The sequence below is a fragment of the Periplaneta americana genome, chromosome 2, assembly GCF_040183065.1.
Source record: "Periplaneta americana isolate PAMFEO1 chromosome 2, P.americana_PAMFEO1_priV1, whole genome shotgun sequence".
Lineage (NCBI taxonomy): Eukaryota > Metazoa > Arthropoda > Insecta > Blattodea > Blattidae > Periplaneta > Periplaneta americana.
In genome coordinates, this window is record NC_091118.1 from 10,749,509 (window position 1) to 10,767,031 (window position 17,523).

Here is a 17,523-nt window from a genome sequence, read left to right on the forward strand (position 1 = left end):
TATCCTGAACTTTCCTAATGGCATACTCTAGAGCAAAGTTAAAAAGTAAAGGTGATAGTGCATCTCCTTGCTTTAGCCTGCAGTGAATTGGAAACACATCTGACAGAAACTGACCTATACGAACTCTGCTGTATGTTTCACTGTGACACATTTTAATTAATCGAACTAGTTTCTTGGGAATACCAAATTCAATAAGAATATCATATAAAACTTCTCTCTTAACCGAGTCATATGCCTTTTTGAAATCTATGAATAACTGATGCACTGTACCCTTATACTCCCATTTTTTCTCCATTATCTGTCGGATACAAAATATCTGGTCAATAGTTGATCTATTACACCTAAAACCACACTGATGATCCCCAATAATTTCATCTACATATGGAGTTAATCTTCTCAAAAGAATATTGGACAAAATTTTGTACGACGTCAACAAAAGTGTTATTCCTCGAAAGTTACTACAGTTACTACAGGTGGTCATTCATTATCTTTAATTAACCAGAAAAAAAGACAAATATTGCATCATGTATAGTGTGTTGTGCAGCTATGAGCCAATAGAAAAACGTTCAATTATTTCTGACTGTAATTTGTTTTGAGAATCACCCACAGCAGTACAATACGTTCACAGTGCAAAGCTTGTTAGATTACAGGAAGTGGAACATGTTAACATGGACATTGTATTGTGGTTCGAAGAGTTCAATGAAGTGGCATATAGAACAATATTCATTTGTAAGATGTACCATGGAGAGAGCTGTAAATTTTAAATTTATGTTTTGTTGAACGACGCTCACAACTTCCGAGGTTATACCAGCATCACCAGTGTGCTGGAACTTTGTTCTGCAGGAGTTCTTTTACATGCCAGTAAATCTACTGACTCCCTCTACTCCCGACTGCGCCATCCAGGCCGATGGGAGTGAGAGAAAATTTATTCATGCAGTAGTAGTATTAGCATTAGCTGTAATAGCTTTATATTACCTGGCAAAGTTAAGGTCTTCTCTTCCACTCAACCAGTTTTAAAAAAAATATACATGAAATACATTAAATTGATACCTTATTTAAAAACAATATTGTAAGGCACACAAAATTACATAGAGACAATGAAAGAAAGTTACGTGAAAAATAGGTTGACATGAACATTAAACGAAGTACCATTTAACTGAGTATTATTATTATTATTATTATTATTATTATTATTATTATTATTATTATTATTATTATTATTATTATTGTCATCATCATTCTTCTGATTCAGGCAGTACCTAATTTCACTTGACAATATGTGCAATATGTGTTTGAGGAAGAACAATTGTTTGTATACATTTAAAACCTGATTAGTATAATATGTAGCTAATTGGCGATGTATGCAATAGAGGGAGAAAGGAACTGGCCACCCTACCTCATCACTTGGTATCACTTGTGAGATTCAGGCCTGTCTTCGGACAGTTGACTAAACAACAACCATTATTATTGTCATTATCATCATCATCATCTAAATCCCGAAAAGACAAAGTATATGATTATGTCTCGTGACCAGAATATTGTACGAAATGGAAATATAAAAATTGGAGATTTATCCTTCGAAGAGGTGGAGAAGTTCAAATATCTTGGAGCAACAGTAACAAATATGAATGATACTCGGGAGGAAATTAAACACAGAATAAATGTGGGAAATGCCTGTTATTATTCAGCTGAGGAGCTTTTATCATCCAGTCTGCTGTCAAAAAACCTGAAAGTTAGAATTTATAAAACAGTTATATTTCCGGTTGTTCTTTATGGTTGTGAAACTTAGACTCTCACTTTGAGAGAGGAACAGAGATTAAGGGTGTTTGAGATTAAGGTGCTTAGGAAAATATTTGGGGCTAAGAGGGATGAAGTTACAGGAGAATGGAGAAATTTACACAACGCAGAACTGCATGCATTGTATTCTTCACTTGACATAATTAGGAACATTAAATCCAGATGTTTGAGATGGGCAGGGCATGTAGTACGTATGGGCGAATCCACAAATGCATATAGAGTGTTAGTTGGGAGGCCGGAGGGAAAAAGACCTTTAGGTAGGCCGAGACGTAGATGGGAAGATAATATTAAAATGTATTTGAGGGAGGTGGGATATGATGATAGAGAATGGATTAATCTTGCTCAGGATAGGGACCAATGGCGGGCTTATGTGAGGGTGGCAATGAACCTCCTGGTTCCTTAAAAGCCATAAGTAAGTAAATATTATCATCATCATCATTTAGGTAATGATTGAGTTACTGTGGACGGAATACAGGAATTTCTGTCACTTCTCCAATGTCTGTTGGATTAAGTTACTTTAATACATATCATCGCTTTGCTTCCAGATGTTACTTGAAACCAACTGCAAACTATTTAGTGACATGTTTGTTTTGTTTTTTTTTTTATCCACTAATCTAGAGTCGAATCGCTTTTCTTTTTCATCTACCTTCTTCCTATGGTACTGTTCATCAACCTCTATTTAACTCCTGTTCCTCCTGCCTCATTCTCTCACCTCTTCACCTGTCTGCTCCCTGGAACTTGGTTCACATCCTCGTCAATTTGCATTCATTCCATTTCCTCACTTTCTCCTTACATTTCCAATTCATTTTCCTTTTCTTCATTTTTCTTCATGGTTATTTCTTCTCTCCCTGCTTCTTCTCATGTTGTTTAAAACTATCACCTGGTACACAGCTTTAACGTCCTGCAAATCTTTACGTACAACTATGTGTAGGTGCTGCGAGAAATGAAACAAGAAGAATACAAAGACGCAATGAGACACAGGATGAACAAGGCAATATAATGAGAACAAGGGAAGGACAAGGAGAACAAGAGGAGTACTAGGAGAATGAGGGGAATACAAGGACACAATGGGACACAGGACGAACAAGGGGAGTACTAGGAGAACAAGGTGATTACAAAGAGTACAAGGGAAGTGCTAGGAGAATGAGGGGAATACAGAGAGAGCAAGGGAAATACAAGGGGAGTACTAGGAGAACAAGGTGATTACAAAGAGTACAAGGGAAATGCTAGGAGAATGAGGGGAATACAGAGAGAGCAAGGGAAATACAAGGGGAGTACTAGGAGAACAAGGTGATTACAAAGAGTACAAAGGGAATGCTAGGAGAACAAGAGAAATACAAGGACAACAAGGGGGAGTACTAGGAGAACAAGGTGATTACAAAGAGTACAAGGGGAATGCTAGGAGAATGAGGGGAATACAGAGAGAGCAAGGGAAATACAAGGGGAGTACTAGGAGAACAAGGTGATTACAAAGAGTACAAAGGGAATGCTAGGAGAACAAGAGAAATACAAGGACAACAAGGGGGAGTACTAGGAGAACAAGGTGATTACAAAGAGTACAAGGGGAATGCTAGGAGAATGAGGGGAATACAGAGAGAGCAAGGGAAATACAAGGGGAGTACTAGGAGAACAAGGTGATTACAAAGAGTACAAGGGAAATGCTAGGAGAATGAGGGGAATACAGAGAGAGCAAGGGAAATACAAGGGGAGTACTAGGAGAACAAGGTGATTACAAAGAGTACAAGGGAAATGCTAGGAGAATGAGGGGAATACAGAGAGAGCAAGGGAAATACAAGGGGAGTACTAGGAGAACAAGGTGATTACAAAGAGTACAAAGGGAATGCTAGGAGAACAAGAGAAATACAAGGACAACAAGGGGGAGTACTAGGAGAACAAGGTGATTACAAAGAGTACAAGGGGAATGCTAGGAGAATGAGGGGAATACAGAGAGAGCAAGGGAAATACAAGGGGAGTACTAGGAGAACAAGGTGATTACAAAGAGTACAAGGGAAATGCTAGGAGAATGAGGGGAATACAGAGAGAGCAAGGGAAATACAAGGGGAGTACTAGGAGAACAAGGTGATTACAAAGAGTACAAGGGAAATGCTAGGAGAATGAGGGGAATACAGAGAGAGCAAGGGAAATACAAGGGGAGTACTAGGAGAACAAGGTGATTACAAAGAGTACAAAGGGAATGCTAGGAGAACAAGAGAAATACAAGGACAACAAGGGGGAGTACTAGGAGAACAAGGTGATTACAAAGAGTACAAGGGGAATGCTAGGAGAATGAGGGGAATACAAAGAGAGCAAGGGAAATATAAAGACAACAAGGGGGAGTATTAGGAGAACAAGGTGATTACAAAGAGTACAAGGGGAATGCTAGGAGAACAAGAGAAATACAAGGACAACAAAGGGAGTACTAGGAGAACAAGATGTTTACAAAGAGAACAAGGGAAACACAAATGCGATGTAAGGAGAACGAGAGCAAAACAAGGGGAATACTAGGAAAACGAGTGGAATACAAGAATAATAAGGGGAATATTAGCGTAGAATTCCGGCCAGATTCATCTTTTTCTAAATACCCAAATCCGTTATTTATTTTTCTATGGTTGGAACTAGGCTCTTCACAGTTATTTGAGTTGGCAACCCTTCCCATTAAAAAATTGAAGTACGCTGCGCGGTAGTCTTGTGAACCAATCGCAACGTAGAATTTTTTTGGTTTCCGCTGTTACGTGGAGCGTTCGATATCATATTGTATGTGTGTAATTTATGTGTTTGGTAAATGCAATAATTACAAATCTAGAAATTTATTTTACGATGTGTTACGGAACATGGATGAATGTTCTGTCCTCAATTTGTACGATTTTCTGTTATTTAGTACAAACCATGACCGGATGTTCTGTAGAGTGCGCCACATTGTGCTTCCATTTTGAATTTGACGGTCTCTTTCAATTCAGCAGCTGTTGGAGATGGTTGTGTTACTGGGTTGTAGGTAAATAAGTGATGAATTCTAATGTGTAGATCCTTGACTCTTTCTTTATCGAGTTCTTCTTGATCAGTTATATATTAAATTGAATATTGTTATAGTAGTTTATCAGAGTTATATTACAGATCGTAATCTGTTGGGATAGGCTCGTGTATTTAAGAAACAGCTTTAATTTTACTGTTATTTATTAACGAAACTGCCTTCCACTGAAGTATCTGTACAAAGATATAATTACAGAAAACCACAATTAACAGAAATACATAACTACGGAAAATCTTAAATAAAGCAGACGGGAGTTCAGCAAAGTCAATTTTTTTGTATGATATGGCCATTTGAAATTTGACAGGATCTTCATAAAACAAGTTTTGCAATGTCCTCCATCAATTTGGTTCGTAGTTTTTAAAAACATTTGGGAATTGTTCCCCTTGATTCAATTAGGAGAGTTATTACCACTATATTCCGTACCGGTAATTTACGTGTATTTTTCTTTGAGGAATGATATAGCCTAATAGGCTATTGATCAGTTCTTCCAATTTAAGTCTATGGCTCGATGGTGGCTCTGTTCAAATCTTAGTTAGATCTAAAATTACTCTTCGTGGTCCACACCTGTGGAGTACGTCTGGTCGCGAAGTCATGTGGCCCGGGTTCGAATCTCGGTCGGGACAAGTTACCTGGTTGAGGTTTTTTCCGGGGTTTTCCCTCAACCCAATATGAGCAAATGCTAGGTATCTTTCGGTGATGGACCCCGGACTCACTCACTTCACCGGCATTATCACCATTTCATTCAGACGCTAAATAACCTGAGATGTTGATACAGCGTCTTAAAATAACCCAATACTCTTCGTGTGTCTGATGGAACCCTTTTCAGCAAGATATGGGGTAGAACTTATTTCAGCCCTCCTCTGAAAAAGAAAATGCGAGGGAATTTTTGTCACCTTTATTAGGAAATGCAACTCAATTTCACAAAAACAATCGGTAGTAGGTTTGTACTTGAACCTCCTCGGAAGCAGGAACAATATCAAAACAATGCCGGTACGCCTACTCAATTTCAGTCCAGGTTCTCTGTAACATATCTAGTGTGATAGTTCCTGCTGCTTCCACAATGCTATCATATAAGTTGTTGAGGTCATTTGTTACCTTGGTAGAATATCCAATGTCCTTGACTAGCCTCAAAGAAAAAGTCTAATGGGGTAATGAGACTGAGACCATACTATTGTGCTGCCATGTCTAATCCTACGGTTCAGGAAATTATCCAGTGTTGTATGCTCCATCTTGTTGGAAGATTATGCTGGGCTATTTGTGTGCCATCTGTGGAAATACGTATTCTTCTAGCAGATCTAGATACAGAGGTGCTATGACAGAAGGCGCAATGAAAAATAAATGTCCAATTATCATACCCTGCATAAAGCCACATTTATTTTAGGGTCATCTCGAATGTTCCATAACTATATGGATCCACCGCTGTGGAGTAATGGTTAGCATGTCTGACTGTAAAATTAACGGGTCCAGGTCAAATCCTGATTGGGACAAGTTAACCTGGTTTAGGTTTTGGTGAAACGAGCATTGAGCGACTTCTGCCGATTTTGGAATAGACACTGACACACTTGAATTGCCAACATAGAAAACAAAAAATCACACTCAATCGCTTTCACCTTCATCTTGAGGGATAATGAAAGCCTAAACTAACCTAACCACGTCGGTGTCTATTCCAAAATCGGCGGAAGTTGCTCAACGCTCGTTTAACCTAGGTTTTTTCCGGGGTTTTCCCTCAACACATGTAAGAGAAAATGCTGAATAACTTTTTGGCAATGGACTCTGGACTCATCTGCTGGCATTGTCACCATCTCATTCAGACGGTATATAACAATAGCAGTTGAAAAAGCGTCGTAAAATAAATTTGAAAAATTATTTAAAAACTATTTAAATTTTCCTGCACTTTTGGTCTTCCTTTCATAGACAATGAAAATTAGAGATGTTCGAGGGGGCCGTTCTGTATAATGCCAACATCATTTACTTACAGTATGTAACCATCTTGTTCATACATTAATATTGTTATTAAAAATAGACAATTTTGTTACCGAAAATATAATTTATTTTAATGGGTTAAATTAAAATATGAAAAAACAATATCTTCTTTCCAGGATATACAATAAGCTTCATCAATTTTTTCAGATCAATATAAATAAACATACAAAATCAAAAAAAAAAAAAAAAGTGCACATTTTATGCTGCTTTTCTGTTCGTACATCTAATCATTTTGTACTTTTCAAAGTCATAATTGCCAACTATTACACAAAATTAATATCTTGTAACACATCCTTTGGCTTTAATAACCTCCTCACATTTTCTTTTCATTGAAGAAGCAAGTTTCTTGCAAATCCCAGCCACACCTTCCGGTACAACCACTATGTTACGACTTATCTCAATTAATAAATAATGAGAATGACGGGTGATGCTCTGGGGTGATATTCTGCCATTCTTCTGCCACTCTTCTTCTGAGCTACGGAATGGATGTTACCTTGCTATTTCGTACCCCCCTTTTCAAAATTGGCCACAAATGTTTGATAGGATTTAAATCCGCTGATTGAGGTAGCGTTTTGAGTTGATGGGGAATGTTCCAAATGAGCCAGGTCTTGATGATTTCGGCGGTATGTTTAGGATCGTTATGTTGAAATATATAACTACCCTGGAAGCCCATTTTTTAGCACTTTCTTTCAAATTTGTCATAAGAATATTCTTGTACATCATTTCATCCATAATTCCATCAATGGAGTGTATGTTTCCGACTTCAGAGGAAGACATACAAGCCCGTATCATGATGGAACCACCTCCGTGTTTTACAGTAGGAATAGTATTTTCTTTCCTGAAGGCAGAGTTTGCGTTCCTCCACACGCTGTTGCAACCATCTGTGCCGAAAAGATTTATCTTCGTCTCGGACCATATTACACGATCCCAATAGTCCTCCTCTTCAGAAACGTGTTCATTTGCAAATAGAAGTCTTTTTATTCTATTTGACCCACTAATAAAAGGTTTCTTACGTGGAACCCTGCCATGATACCCATATTTCCACAATACACGACGAATGGTCTGGTTAGACATTTCTTTTCCTATAGTGTCGTGTACTTGTGAACCCAGTTTTTCAACACTTAACTTAAAATGTTATGTTTTATTTTAACGACGCTCGCAACTGCAGAGGTTATATCAGCGTCGCCGGATGTGCCGGAATTTTGTCCCGCAGGAGTTCTTTTACATGCCAGTAAATCTACTGACATGAGCCTGTCGCATTTAAGCACACTTAAATGCCATCGACCTGGCCCGGGATCGAACCCGCAACCTTGGGCATAGAAGGCCAACGCTATACCAACTCGCCAACCAGGTCGACCCACTTAACTTAGGGTCACGTCGAATTTGTTGTACAATGTCTCTTTCGTCCCTTTCATTTAATTTTCTCTCTTTTGGTTTTCGCCTCAAATTCGTCCAAGACCCTTCATATTTAAACTTGTTTACAATATGCTGAACTGTTGAATGTCTATGTCCAACAATTTTACTTATTTCCCTTACAGACTTACCTTTAAGGGCAAGTTGGACAATAACTTTCTTCAGATCTTCTGAAAGCTGCTTTCGCTTCGCCATCTTGTACCGTACTATCATGCTTGCAAGGTAAAAATGTAAACAAGGGAAGCCACCACTCAGCAGCAGCAAGCACTGACCGGTCAGCGTATTTTGAAACGGTGAGATAGGGCAAGACTTGTAAGTGTACGAACAGAAAAGTTGCATATCGAACACAACAAATAATGGAGATTTCTTTTTAAAATAACAAATGTTTTAAAGATACATTTTTTTTTTTCAGTAGGTTATTTTACGATGCTGTATCAACATCTAGGTTATTTAGCGTCTGAATGAAATGAAGGTGATAATGCCGGTGAAATGAGTCTGGGGTCCAGCACCGAAAGTTACCCAGCATTTGCTCATATTGGGTTGAAGGAAAACCCCGGAAAAAAACCTCAACCAGATAACTTTCCCTGACCGGGAATCTAACCTGGGCCACCTGGTTTCACAGCCAGACGCGCTGACCGTTACTCCACAGGTGTGGACAAGGTACATTATAATTAAATATAATACTGCATATTATGAATAAACTGTACATGGATATATACGTGAAGAAGAAAACAAAATTGTTGTCTTATTTCACAGTTAAAATGGGCTTTATCAGAAAAATAGGGGCTGTACGAACAAGACTGTATATACTGTATCTAAGACTTTTTGGGATAATACCATGCCATTCTCTGAAGTCAAGTACTATATAACTGCGGGACAGTGTGTGTTTGGAGCCTGGACTGCATCAACAAGAAAGCATTTTTAGTGTCAGTGGAAATAGTTCATTATTGTCGAAAGAGAATGTATTATTTTGACATTTAACAATCGTGTTTTACATTTGATCTGTTTGCTCGTGATATCTGATTTGGGCAATATGGCAATGAAACATTAATTCGTTACTATGTAGAATAGGGAAATACTTCTAGGTTATTCTATGGAAAATATTGGGTGCTAGAAAGTAAAACTACAGTAGAACCTCTATTATCCGTCGTAATGAAGAGGGTGGGCTGAATGGTTAATCAAAAAAAAAATCTGATAATTTTCGAAAATTCCTCCATGGCCTTGTATTTAACATGCTAGGTAGTGGAGCAGAAGTCTACTAATTTAGGTAAGTCTGGTTGTCAATGACGGATTTTTAAGGGAAAGTGTCTGTCTGTGGAAAGATAGGAATAATGGAGGTCTCGTGTTGTAGATTTACATACTTTATACACTCCAATCTCGTATTCTGATGAGATAGGAGTCATAGTTTCTCTTTCTCCAAACCATTCAATTTTTTAGGCCTACACTTCTTTTTTCGATACTTAGCACAACAAGATTTATTTTGACACCCATAGAAGAATTTTTATACAGAAGTTATATGACAACTGGAACAGTAGACCATACTGTGTGATAAAGTCTTGTAATAACACTCTAGAAAAATAACATGCTGATACAATGTATAGTAATATTTCTGCAGCAAAAAAAAAAAGAAAGAAAAGAAAGTGAGGGAAAGACAGACGGATAATCCAACAATCGGTTAATAGGGTGATGGATAATCGGGGTTCTACTGTACATGCTTAGTACTCTGAACTATTTGTATGTAATATGCAATTTGAAAGAAAAAGAAAACATGGTACCTTCTTTCATCTAGTACTGTAGAATTATCAAAATCATCATAATACACTACAAACATTGCGAATTTGTAACTTTCCATGGTAATGGAATAGAATATTTTTAACACAAAATAAAGCCTGTAAAACGGTTTCCATAATTATATTGCTATTACAAAGTTTACTGATAATTTGAACCACTTGTGAAGAAATATATCAATATTGTACTCTTTCTTGTTTCAGGTATTCAGGGACAATCTCGGAGGACGTGTTCAGTTTCTGGAGCAGCTTGATCAGAGGATGGGATAGCTTAGCTGAGTGGGAGTCATGCAGGAAATGCCACAGCTTGTGAACTGGTAAGTACAGAGATATCAGGGTGGCTACCCCATCCAAAACTTACAGAATAGTTTCCTTCACAACTCGTATCTCTTTAGAATTGGAATTTATAAATCACCAAAATGAGTTCTCTGCAGAGACAGTGTTTGACCATTTGCTTAATTAATATTAATTAACTATTCAATTTAATTGAAGGCATTATTACAAAAACAGCCCTAGTCAGCTTTAATGAAATTGAGTAAAGGACACATTTGCTACTATTTCAAATGTTCATAGACTCCAAAAATGACACATGTCAGGTGCAACAACCACAAGGATAAACACCAGTTGTACGGAAACAGCTGACATGTGTTGTTCTATTTATTTTTATTGTTCTCCTGAAAAATAGCAATTTTGACAAGGGTTGTTTTTGTAATAACATCTTCAATTGTACTACATGTCATTGGTACTGAATAATCTGTACAATTATTCATAGTAAATTAGAAATATGAATATAGTAAGAATAATACAATTTAAAATTTATACGCTTCTAAAAAAACAGTTCAAACATTGTTGATTTGTATTTTGAAACTGCAATACTTCTACCACCAATGCAGCTTCCATGTCTTGCTGTTAGCTTGTACAGAAATATATGTTGTCATCTTCTAGTTTCAGACAACTGGGGACAATCGCAGATTGGGCTTCAAATTCTCTGATGCTACTCGTGCAGAAGATTAGAATGGTGGTTCTTCATGCACACAAACATCCATGTAGTGAAATGGCACTCAGATGAGGAACGCGATGCAACCCCGGACTGGACCACTGCTCTGACAGCAAACATACATGAACTGGTAAGTACTGGGACCAAGATGGTTCCTTTCATCCAAAACATACCCTGATTTCTAAACGACATTTCATACAAGTTGAGAGGATGCGAAGGCTTTTCTTTCCCCTTCTACTTGCCCTGAGTCCGTCAGTGAAAGACCGCTAGCTGTTACCTCTTATACCTGCACCCCCCCCAAGTTAAACACACAAGAAAATAAACTACATAAGTGGATATAAAATACAGTGACACAATTACATGTTTCAGTATATTTTAGTGTCGTTCTTATAATATTTTCAACTAATAATTAAATTAAGGAATATTAGTTTGTGTTATGAAGTCTGGGGGAAATGACATAGTGCAGATTGTCCTGTTGTGTATGCTTAGAGTAGCAACTAGTGGTGGAGAAAACATTTATCTCCTGCTGTCAGTAGCTTTTTAATATCCCAGTTGATACAAACAATAATAAAATGAAATACAAACACTTAGCATAGATTTTCGAAATATAGATTACCGGTAAACATTTTCAATAATAAGAATTTTCACTATGTTCAAAGTCAATTAGTCGAACGTTAATAAGATAGACAGTAGCAACTTCCCCTTCACGGATGGTAAAGAGTGTGAGTAGAGGGGAAAGCCTATCAACCAAACTGAAATGGGGATTAGTGACATTTATTCGTAATTGTCATGCGAAAACAACAGTCATTGAGTTTATTAGAATTTTGTATTGATTACTGGTAACATAATTATTGTTATTACTACTACTGCTACATTACCACCACCACCATTACTATAGAGCAGGCATCGCCAACTCATTTTATGTGTCAGTGCGCTGCAATTACAAATTCAATGCAGAGTAGACGCTCTATGGACAAGGTTACTCCTTTCATTTCGGTGATGCAACGTAATGCAAATTGAGAATATATTACAAGTTATAAGGTTCTGAATGTAGTAAGAATATTTCATGTTCATCGCATTATTGACACAACTAAAGGAGGAGTTTGAAGTATGGTTTCAAGTTGTAGCTAAATTGGAAAAGAGTTTAAGTATTCACAACACTGTCCTGTCGATTATCACAGTGTTCAAAATGATCTACAGTTAGAAGTGATTGATTTGCAAAAATGATACTGACTTAAAAGATCAATTTCAAAGCAGACATGTCGCCCTCGGTAGCATAGTTGGTATAGCGCTGGCATTCTATGCTCGCAGTTGCAGGTTCGATCCCGGCCGAGGTCGATGGCATTTAAGTGTGTTTAAATGCGACAGGCTCATGTCAGTAGATTTACTGGCATGAAAAAAGTCCTGCGGAACAAAATTCTGGCACACCGGTGATGCTGATGTAACCTCTCCAGTTGTGAGCATCGTTAAATAAACCATAATTTAAATTTTTTTTAGAGCAGACTTAATAAATTGAACTTTTATTCACACTTTCGCAGAGAAAGTTTTTCCGGACTGTGTAGACATGTTACAAGAACAAAACAGGGCAAAAATCATTCCAAATGAACAAAGTAAAGCAGTAAATATTGTACCTCAGGAATAACTTTAAGTTTCTTCAAATTAAGCATTATTATTATTATTATTATTATTATTATTATTATTATTATTTTGATTTCAAAGCCTATAGAATCGTTTAACTAAAAATGAAAATGTTATTATGTGTTCATAATAAATGTATTTCAAGAGTACAGTCTGCATTTGGACATTATAGTTCCATGCTGGTTATTCTATTACAAAATTGTTATAACTTTCAACATTTCAAATGTTACAAAATACGGTATGAGTGTAGAAATCAATTTCTGCTAAAAGCATATATTTGTAAACAGTAAATGCAAGTTATTTGTTATCAACTGCGCACTTGAGTTGAGCACGCCACTGTCCCTTCGTTTGCACAAAACTCTGGAACAGTGCATCAGGCGAGTAAGCCGTGCACCATGGTACAGTCATTTGGCGATGTCTGCTACAGAGTGTTCAATTTAAAAGAGGACCCGCCATAGACAACTGCAGCATGCATTGCAAATGATGTCTCTGTATTTCAATACAGTTATCCACAATTGATTCTTGCTTGGCTACTAATTACACCCGATTTTCGCGAATGATTTTTTTTTTTTTTTGCCAATTTCTGTTAACCAAGTCAGTTAAAATTTGTATAGGTGTGGACATATTGCAGCCTAAGATTCTGAAGTTTTCCAGCATAATTTCGACCATTTTTTTTTTGTATTTGGGGTCCATACCCTTGCGTAAGAAATTAGTTATTACCATTTTGAAACTGTTGTACACATTTTTCACTAAACCATTCATAACATTGTCACACTCATGATTTAGAATTAATCTGCATTTAGAAAATATATCACAAAAGTACCGGTATATTAAAGAAGCACTGTTTTTGTCCAAAGCTCTCACAAACTGCTTAGCTTAGCTTGGTGTGTAAAGGTGGTAATTAAACTTTAATGGGGTAAATTTTCTTCAATATTGTTTTTCACACATGGTTTAAATGTTACTTACTATGCATGGCCATTCTTTTATCTCCAAATGTGAATATCTACCTCTGTTTGCTCATTCACGCAAAAATTAGATTTTTTGGTAAAGCCACTTTGTTGACCCATCAAATAAACAATAACAAACTTTAAAATCCCTTTTGATTTTGATATTGATATCCTAGTTTTTGTAATACCATCCTTAAATTTTCATATTATTCCTTGAAAATTACCGAATCTAGTAATCCTAGTCTTGTCTCCCCCCCCCCCCCCTCCTCCTTCAGGCTACACATTAGACTCCTTTTCCTTCCTCTTCTGTTGGATCAGATCCTCCTCGTTCACTGCTTGCCACTCTCCTAGTATGTGTGAACCTTCCTAGTGTTAAAGTGGTGTTGTAATGCTACAGTACATTGTTGTGACTGTGTTGTAATGGTAAATGTTTCTTTTTACAGCCGGGAGGAAAGGGACGTGAAGCTGGAGTGTGCTAGACTACATGCTGGGATGGAGGGCTTCAGAAATTACAGGCAATACAGACAAGTAAGTGTTATTGTTTGAAGTATGAATATAACGCAATACAATGACTTGTTACTTACAACTCAAGTTTTGTCATTTTATTTACTGTGTTCTGTGGAGAACAGAAAGTATTCTGGAAATAAGTCCATTTCGAGATTTTCAAAGCAATATACTTGCAAGATCACCAATTGGTTGAATTTTATTCATATTCAATAACTTACTGGCTTTTAAGGAACCCGGAGGTTCATTGCCGCCCTCACATAAGCCCGCAGTCGGTCCCTATCCTGAGCAAGATTAATCCAGTCTCTAGCATCATATCCCACCTCCCTCAAATCCATTTTAATATTATCTTCCCATCTATGTCTCGGCTCCCCAAAAGTCTTTTTCCCTCCGGCCTCCCAACTAACACTCTATATGCATTTCTGGATTCGCCCATACGTGCTACATGCTCTGCCCATCTCAAACGTCTGGATTTAATGTTCCTAATTATGTCAGGTGAAGAATACAATGCATGCAGTTCTGCGTTGTGTAACTTTCTCCATTCTCCTGTAACTTCATCCCTCTTAGCCCCAAATATTTTCCTAAGTCCTTTTTCTCAAACACCCTTAACCTATGTTCCTCTCTCAAAGTGAGAGTCCAAGTTTCACAACCATACAGAACAACCGGTAATATAACTGTTTTATAAATTCTAACTTTCAGATTTTTTGACAGCAGACTGGATGATAAAAGCTTCTCAACCGAATAATAACAGGCATTTCCCATATTTATTCTGCATTTAATTTCCTCCCGAGTGTCATTTATATTTGTTACTGTTGCTCCAAGATATTTGAACTTCTCCACTTCTTCAGAAGATAAATTTCCAATTTTTATATTTCCATTTTGTACAATATTTTCGTCACGAGACATAATCATATACTTTATCTTTTCGGGATTTACTTCCAAACCTATCTCTTTACTTGCTTCAAGTAAAATTTCCGTATTTTCCCTAATCGTTTGTGGATTTTCTCCTAACATATTCACATCATCCGCATAGACAAGCAGCTGATGTAACCCGTTCAATTCCAAACCCTCTCTGTTACCCTGGACTTTCCTACTAGCATTTGAAATATGGAACTGTTCAGTAAACAAATGACTGGGTCTGTGTTCGGAATCAAAACACTTAATGGCAATGCACTTCAAGAAATATTACACGATTTTCTTTGTGACGTTTTGTTTTGTGTAGGAAAGGCATAAGTCGACTTCGGCCGTTTAGCCTTACCTTGTCCGTGTGTGCAGCTCAATCTGCTTGAAATTTCAGTTTTCTCGACTTTCTGACATGAGTTTCTGAAGCATTCTCTCTCTTAAGCATGCGCAATGATTGGCTATCATATTCAGACAGCATTTCAATGTTGCAAGATATGGAAGAGTTCCAGATTGCAACACAATCAATTGAGGACGACAGCTTCTGCAAGAGATGACAAACGTGCAGACAGAGCTCGAACTGTGCGTACACCGGAGAATGTCAAGAAGCTGTTGCCCTTAATATATACAACAGGCCTCTTTGTTGGATATTGCACCATTCGTACAAAATTCAAATAGTGCAAGAGTTGTCAGACCGCATGACTTCATCTCAAAAATGGAATTAATGATGTCAAGCGAAGCCCACTTTTTATTTATCTATTTATTTATTCATTTGTTGTTGAACATAACAGGCAAAGCCCAATTACAATGTTCACGACTAACAAATTCAAATTGAATTGTCTGGTAGTATAAATAAATACAACATGCGATACTGCTTGTGATTATTTTTTGTGGGGCTATTTAAAGAGCAAAGTGTACGAATCTGAAGCAGAGAATTAGGGAACAAATTAAATTCCTCCAGACATGTGACTGCATGTCATGGAAAATATCGTGACTCGGATGTGACAGTGCATCAGTGTCAGTGGATGACACTTGGCAGACATTATTTTCACGAATTGACTTTGAATTTATGCTATGTAAAAATGGCAAACTTGTGCCTATTAATTGATACGTCTTCAAGTAATGAGGCGTTCAGAAGTCAACATGATTAACTCCACTTTTGGTTATTTCAGGGTTTCTAAGTTGGCAATGTATTAAATTGACCATATTTTCAGTGGTCAAAGTGATTAACTCCATAGTTCAGTAAAAAGCCCACAGAATGCAATATTATTCTTGACTACAACACAGAATCAATTGTGTGTATTCAATTTTAACCTTGAATACCTCAAAATCTTTGGAAAAGGAGTTAATCACGTTGACTTCTGAACGCCTGTTAATGGCAGGTTACTGTGAGTAGTAAAGATTTCAGAATCAGGAGTTCATTTTGCCCCACCTTGTATAAAGTAATGTGCAGCTCTTCTTTCATCAAATATCTAATCTAAATAGAAAAGAATACCTTTTAATCTTCTTCGTCAAAACCCAGAAATTCATTTCCAAAGCTAAGTGAAGAGTCACTTGGAACCTTCCAAATCAGAATGTGAGTCCTCATAGAATAAATTGTCCTTCGTACAATCCAGTGCTTTACTATAACCAGTTAATTACAGACAGTGCTCTGTGTGAAACCATCTGGCCAGACTGAAATCTAGAATAACTCTTCTCGGGTTCTCAGCCAGGTGAGTTGGAGATTAGCTTCCAAGCTTTCGACGGCTAGCTCTGCCATCTTCTTCAGGGACGAAGTGATGTGGGACCACGTCTAACCGGTATATATGCAAACCACCTGCCGAGGAACAAGAGGAGACAAAGGGCATGGCATATATCCCGTTCTACGGCCCCATCTCGGGCAAAATTAGCAGAATGCCAAGAAAACACGGGATTAAAACCATCCATAAGCCGCCCACAAAGATCCAGAACTTGCTGAGACCAGTTAAGGACGACCTTGGTCTCAGGACACCTGGTGTCTACAGAATACCTTGTGAGTGTGGGAAATGCTACATCGGGCAGACGGGACGAACTATTATGGAACGCTGCAAGGAACACCAACGCAGCATAAGACTATATTATCCTGATAAGTCTGCAGTAGCCCAACACAGCCTAGAAACTGGCCACAAGATAGATTTCAGCGCCACCACCATCTTGGACAAGACATCAGGTTACTGGGACTTAGTTATCAAGGAAGCCATCGAAATCCAGCTAGATGGCAATAATTTCAACAGAGACGGGGGTCTACAGCTGAGTACAGCATGGAAACCTGCCATCAATACGCTTAGACCACCAGCACACAGCAGACAGTCGGGACCAGCAAGTGGCTCCTGATTGGCTGACGTGTCCACCAACCAGAATGCGCCTGGCGGTCGGGACTAGGAACTAGCTCCTGATTGGCCCGCAGCAGGAAGCCCCACTTTTGCATATACACCGGCTAGACGTGGTCCCACATCACTTCGTCCCTGAGGAAGATGGCAGAGCTAGCCGTCGAAAGCTTGGAAGCTAATC

The 17,523-nt window shown here is 37.8% G+C and overlaps 1 protein-coding gene across 1 annotated transcript in view; it reads left to right on the top strand.

Moving 5' to 3' along the window:
* The window catches only part of LOC138713178 (zinc finger and SCAN domain-containing protein 2-like), a 41,416-nt gene that overhangs the window by 16,194 nt on the left and 7,699 nt on the right, over nucleotides 1-17,523 (top strand). Inside the window, exons 4-6 of the mRNA XM_069845094.1 lie at nucleotides 10,213-10,325; nucleotides 10,954-11,135; nucleotides 14,034-14,118. Coding sequence (XP_069701195.1) covers nucleotides 10,213-10,321 — 109 coding nt within the window. The 3' untranslated portion in view covers nucleotides 10,322-10,325; nucleotides 10,954-11,135; nucleotides 14,034-14,118. The remainder of the gene's footprint in view (nucleotides 1-10,212; nucleotides 10,326-10,953; nucleotides 11,136-14,033; nucleotides 14,119-17,523) is intronic.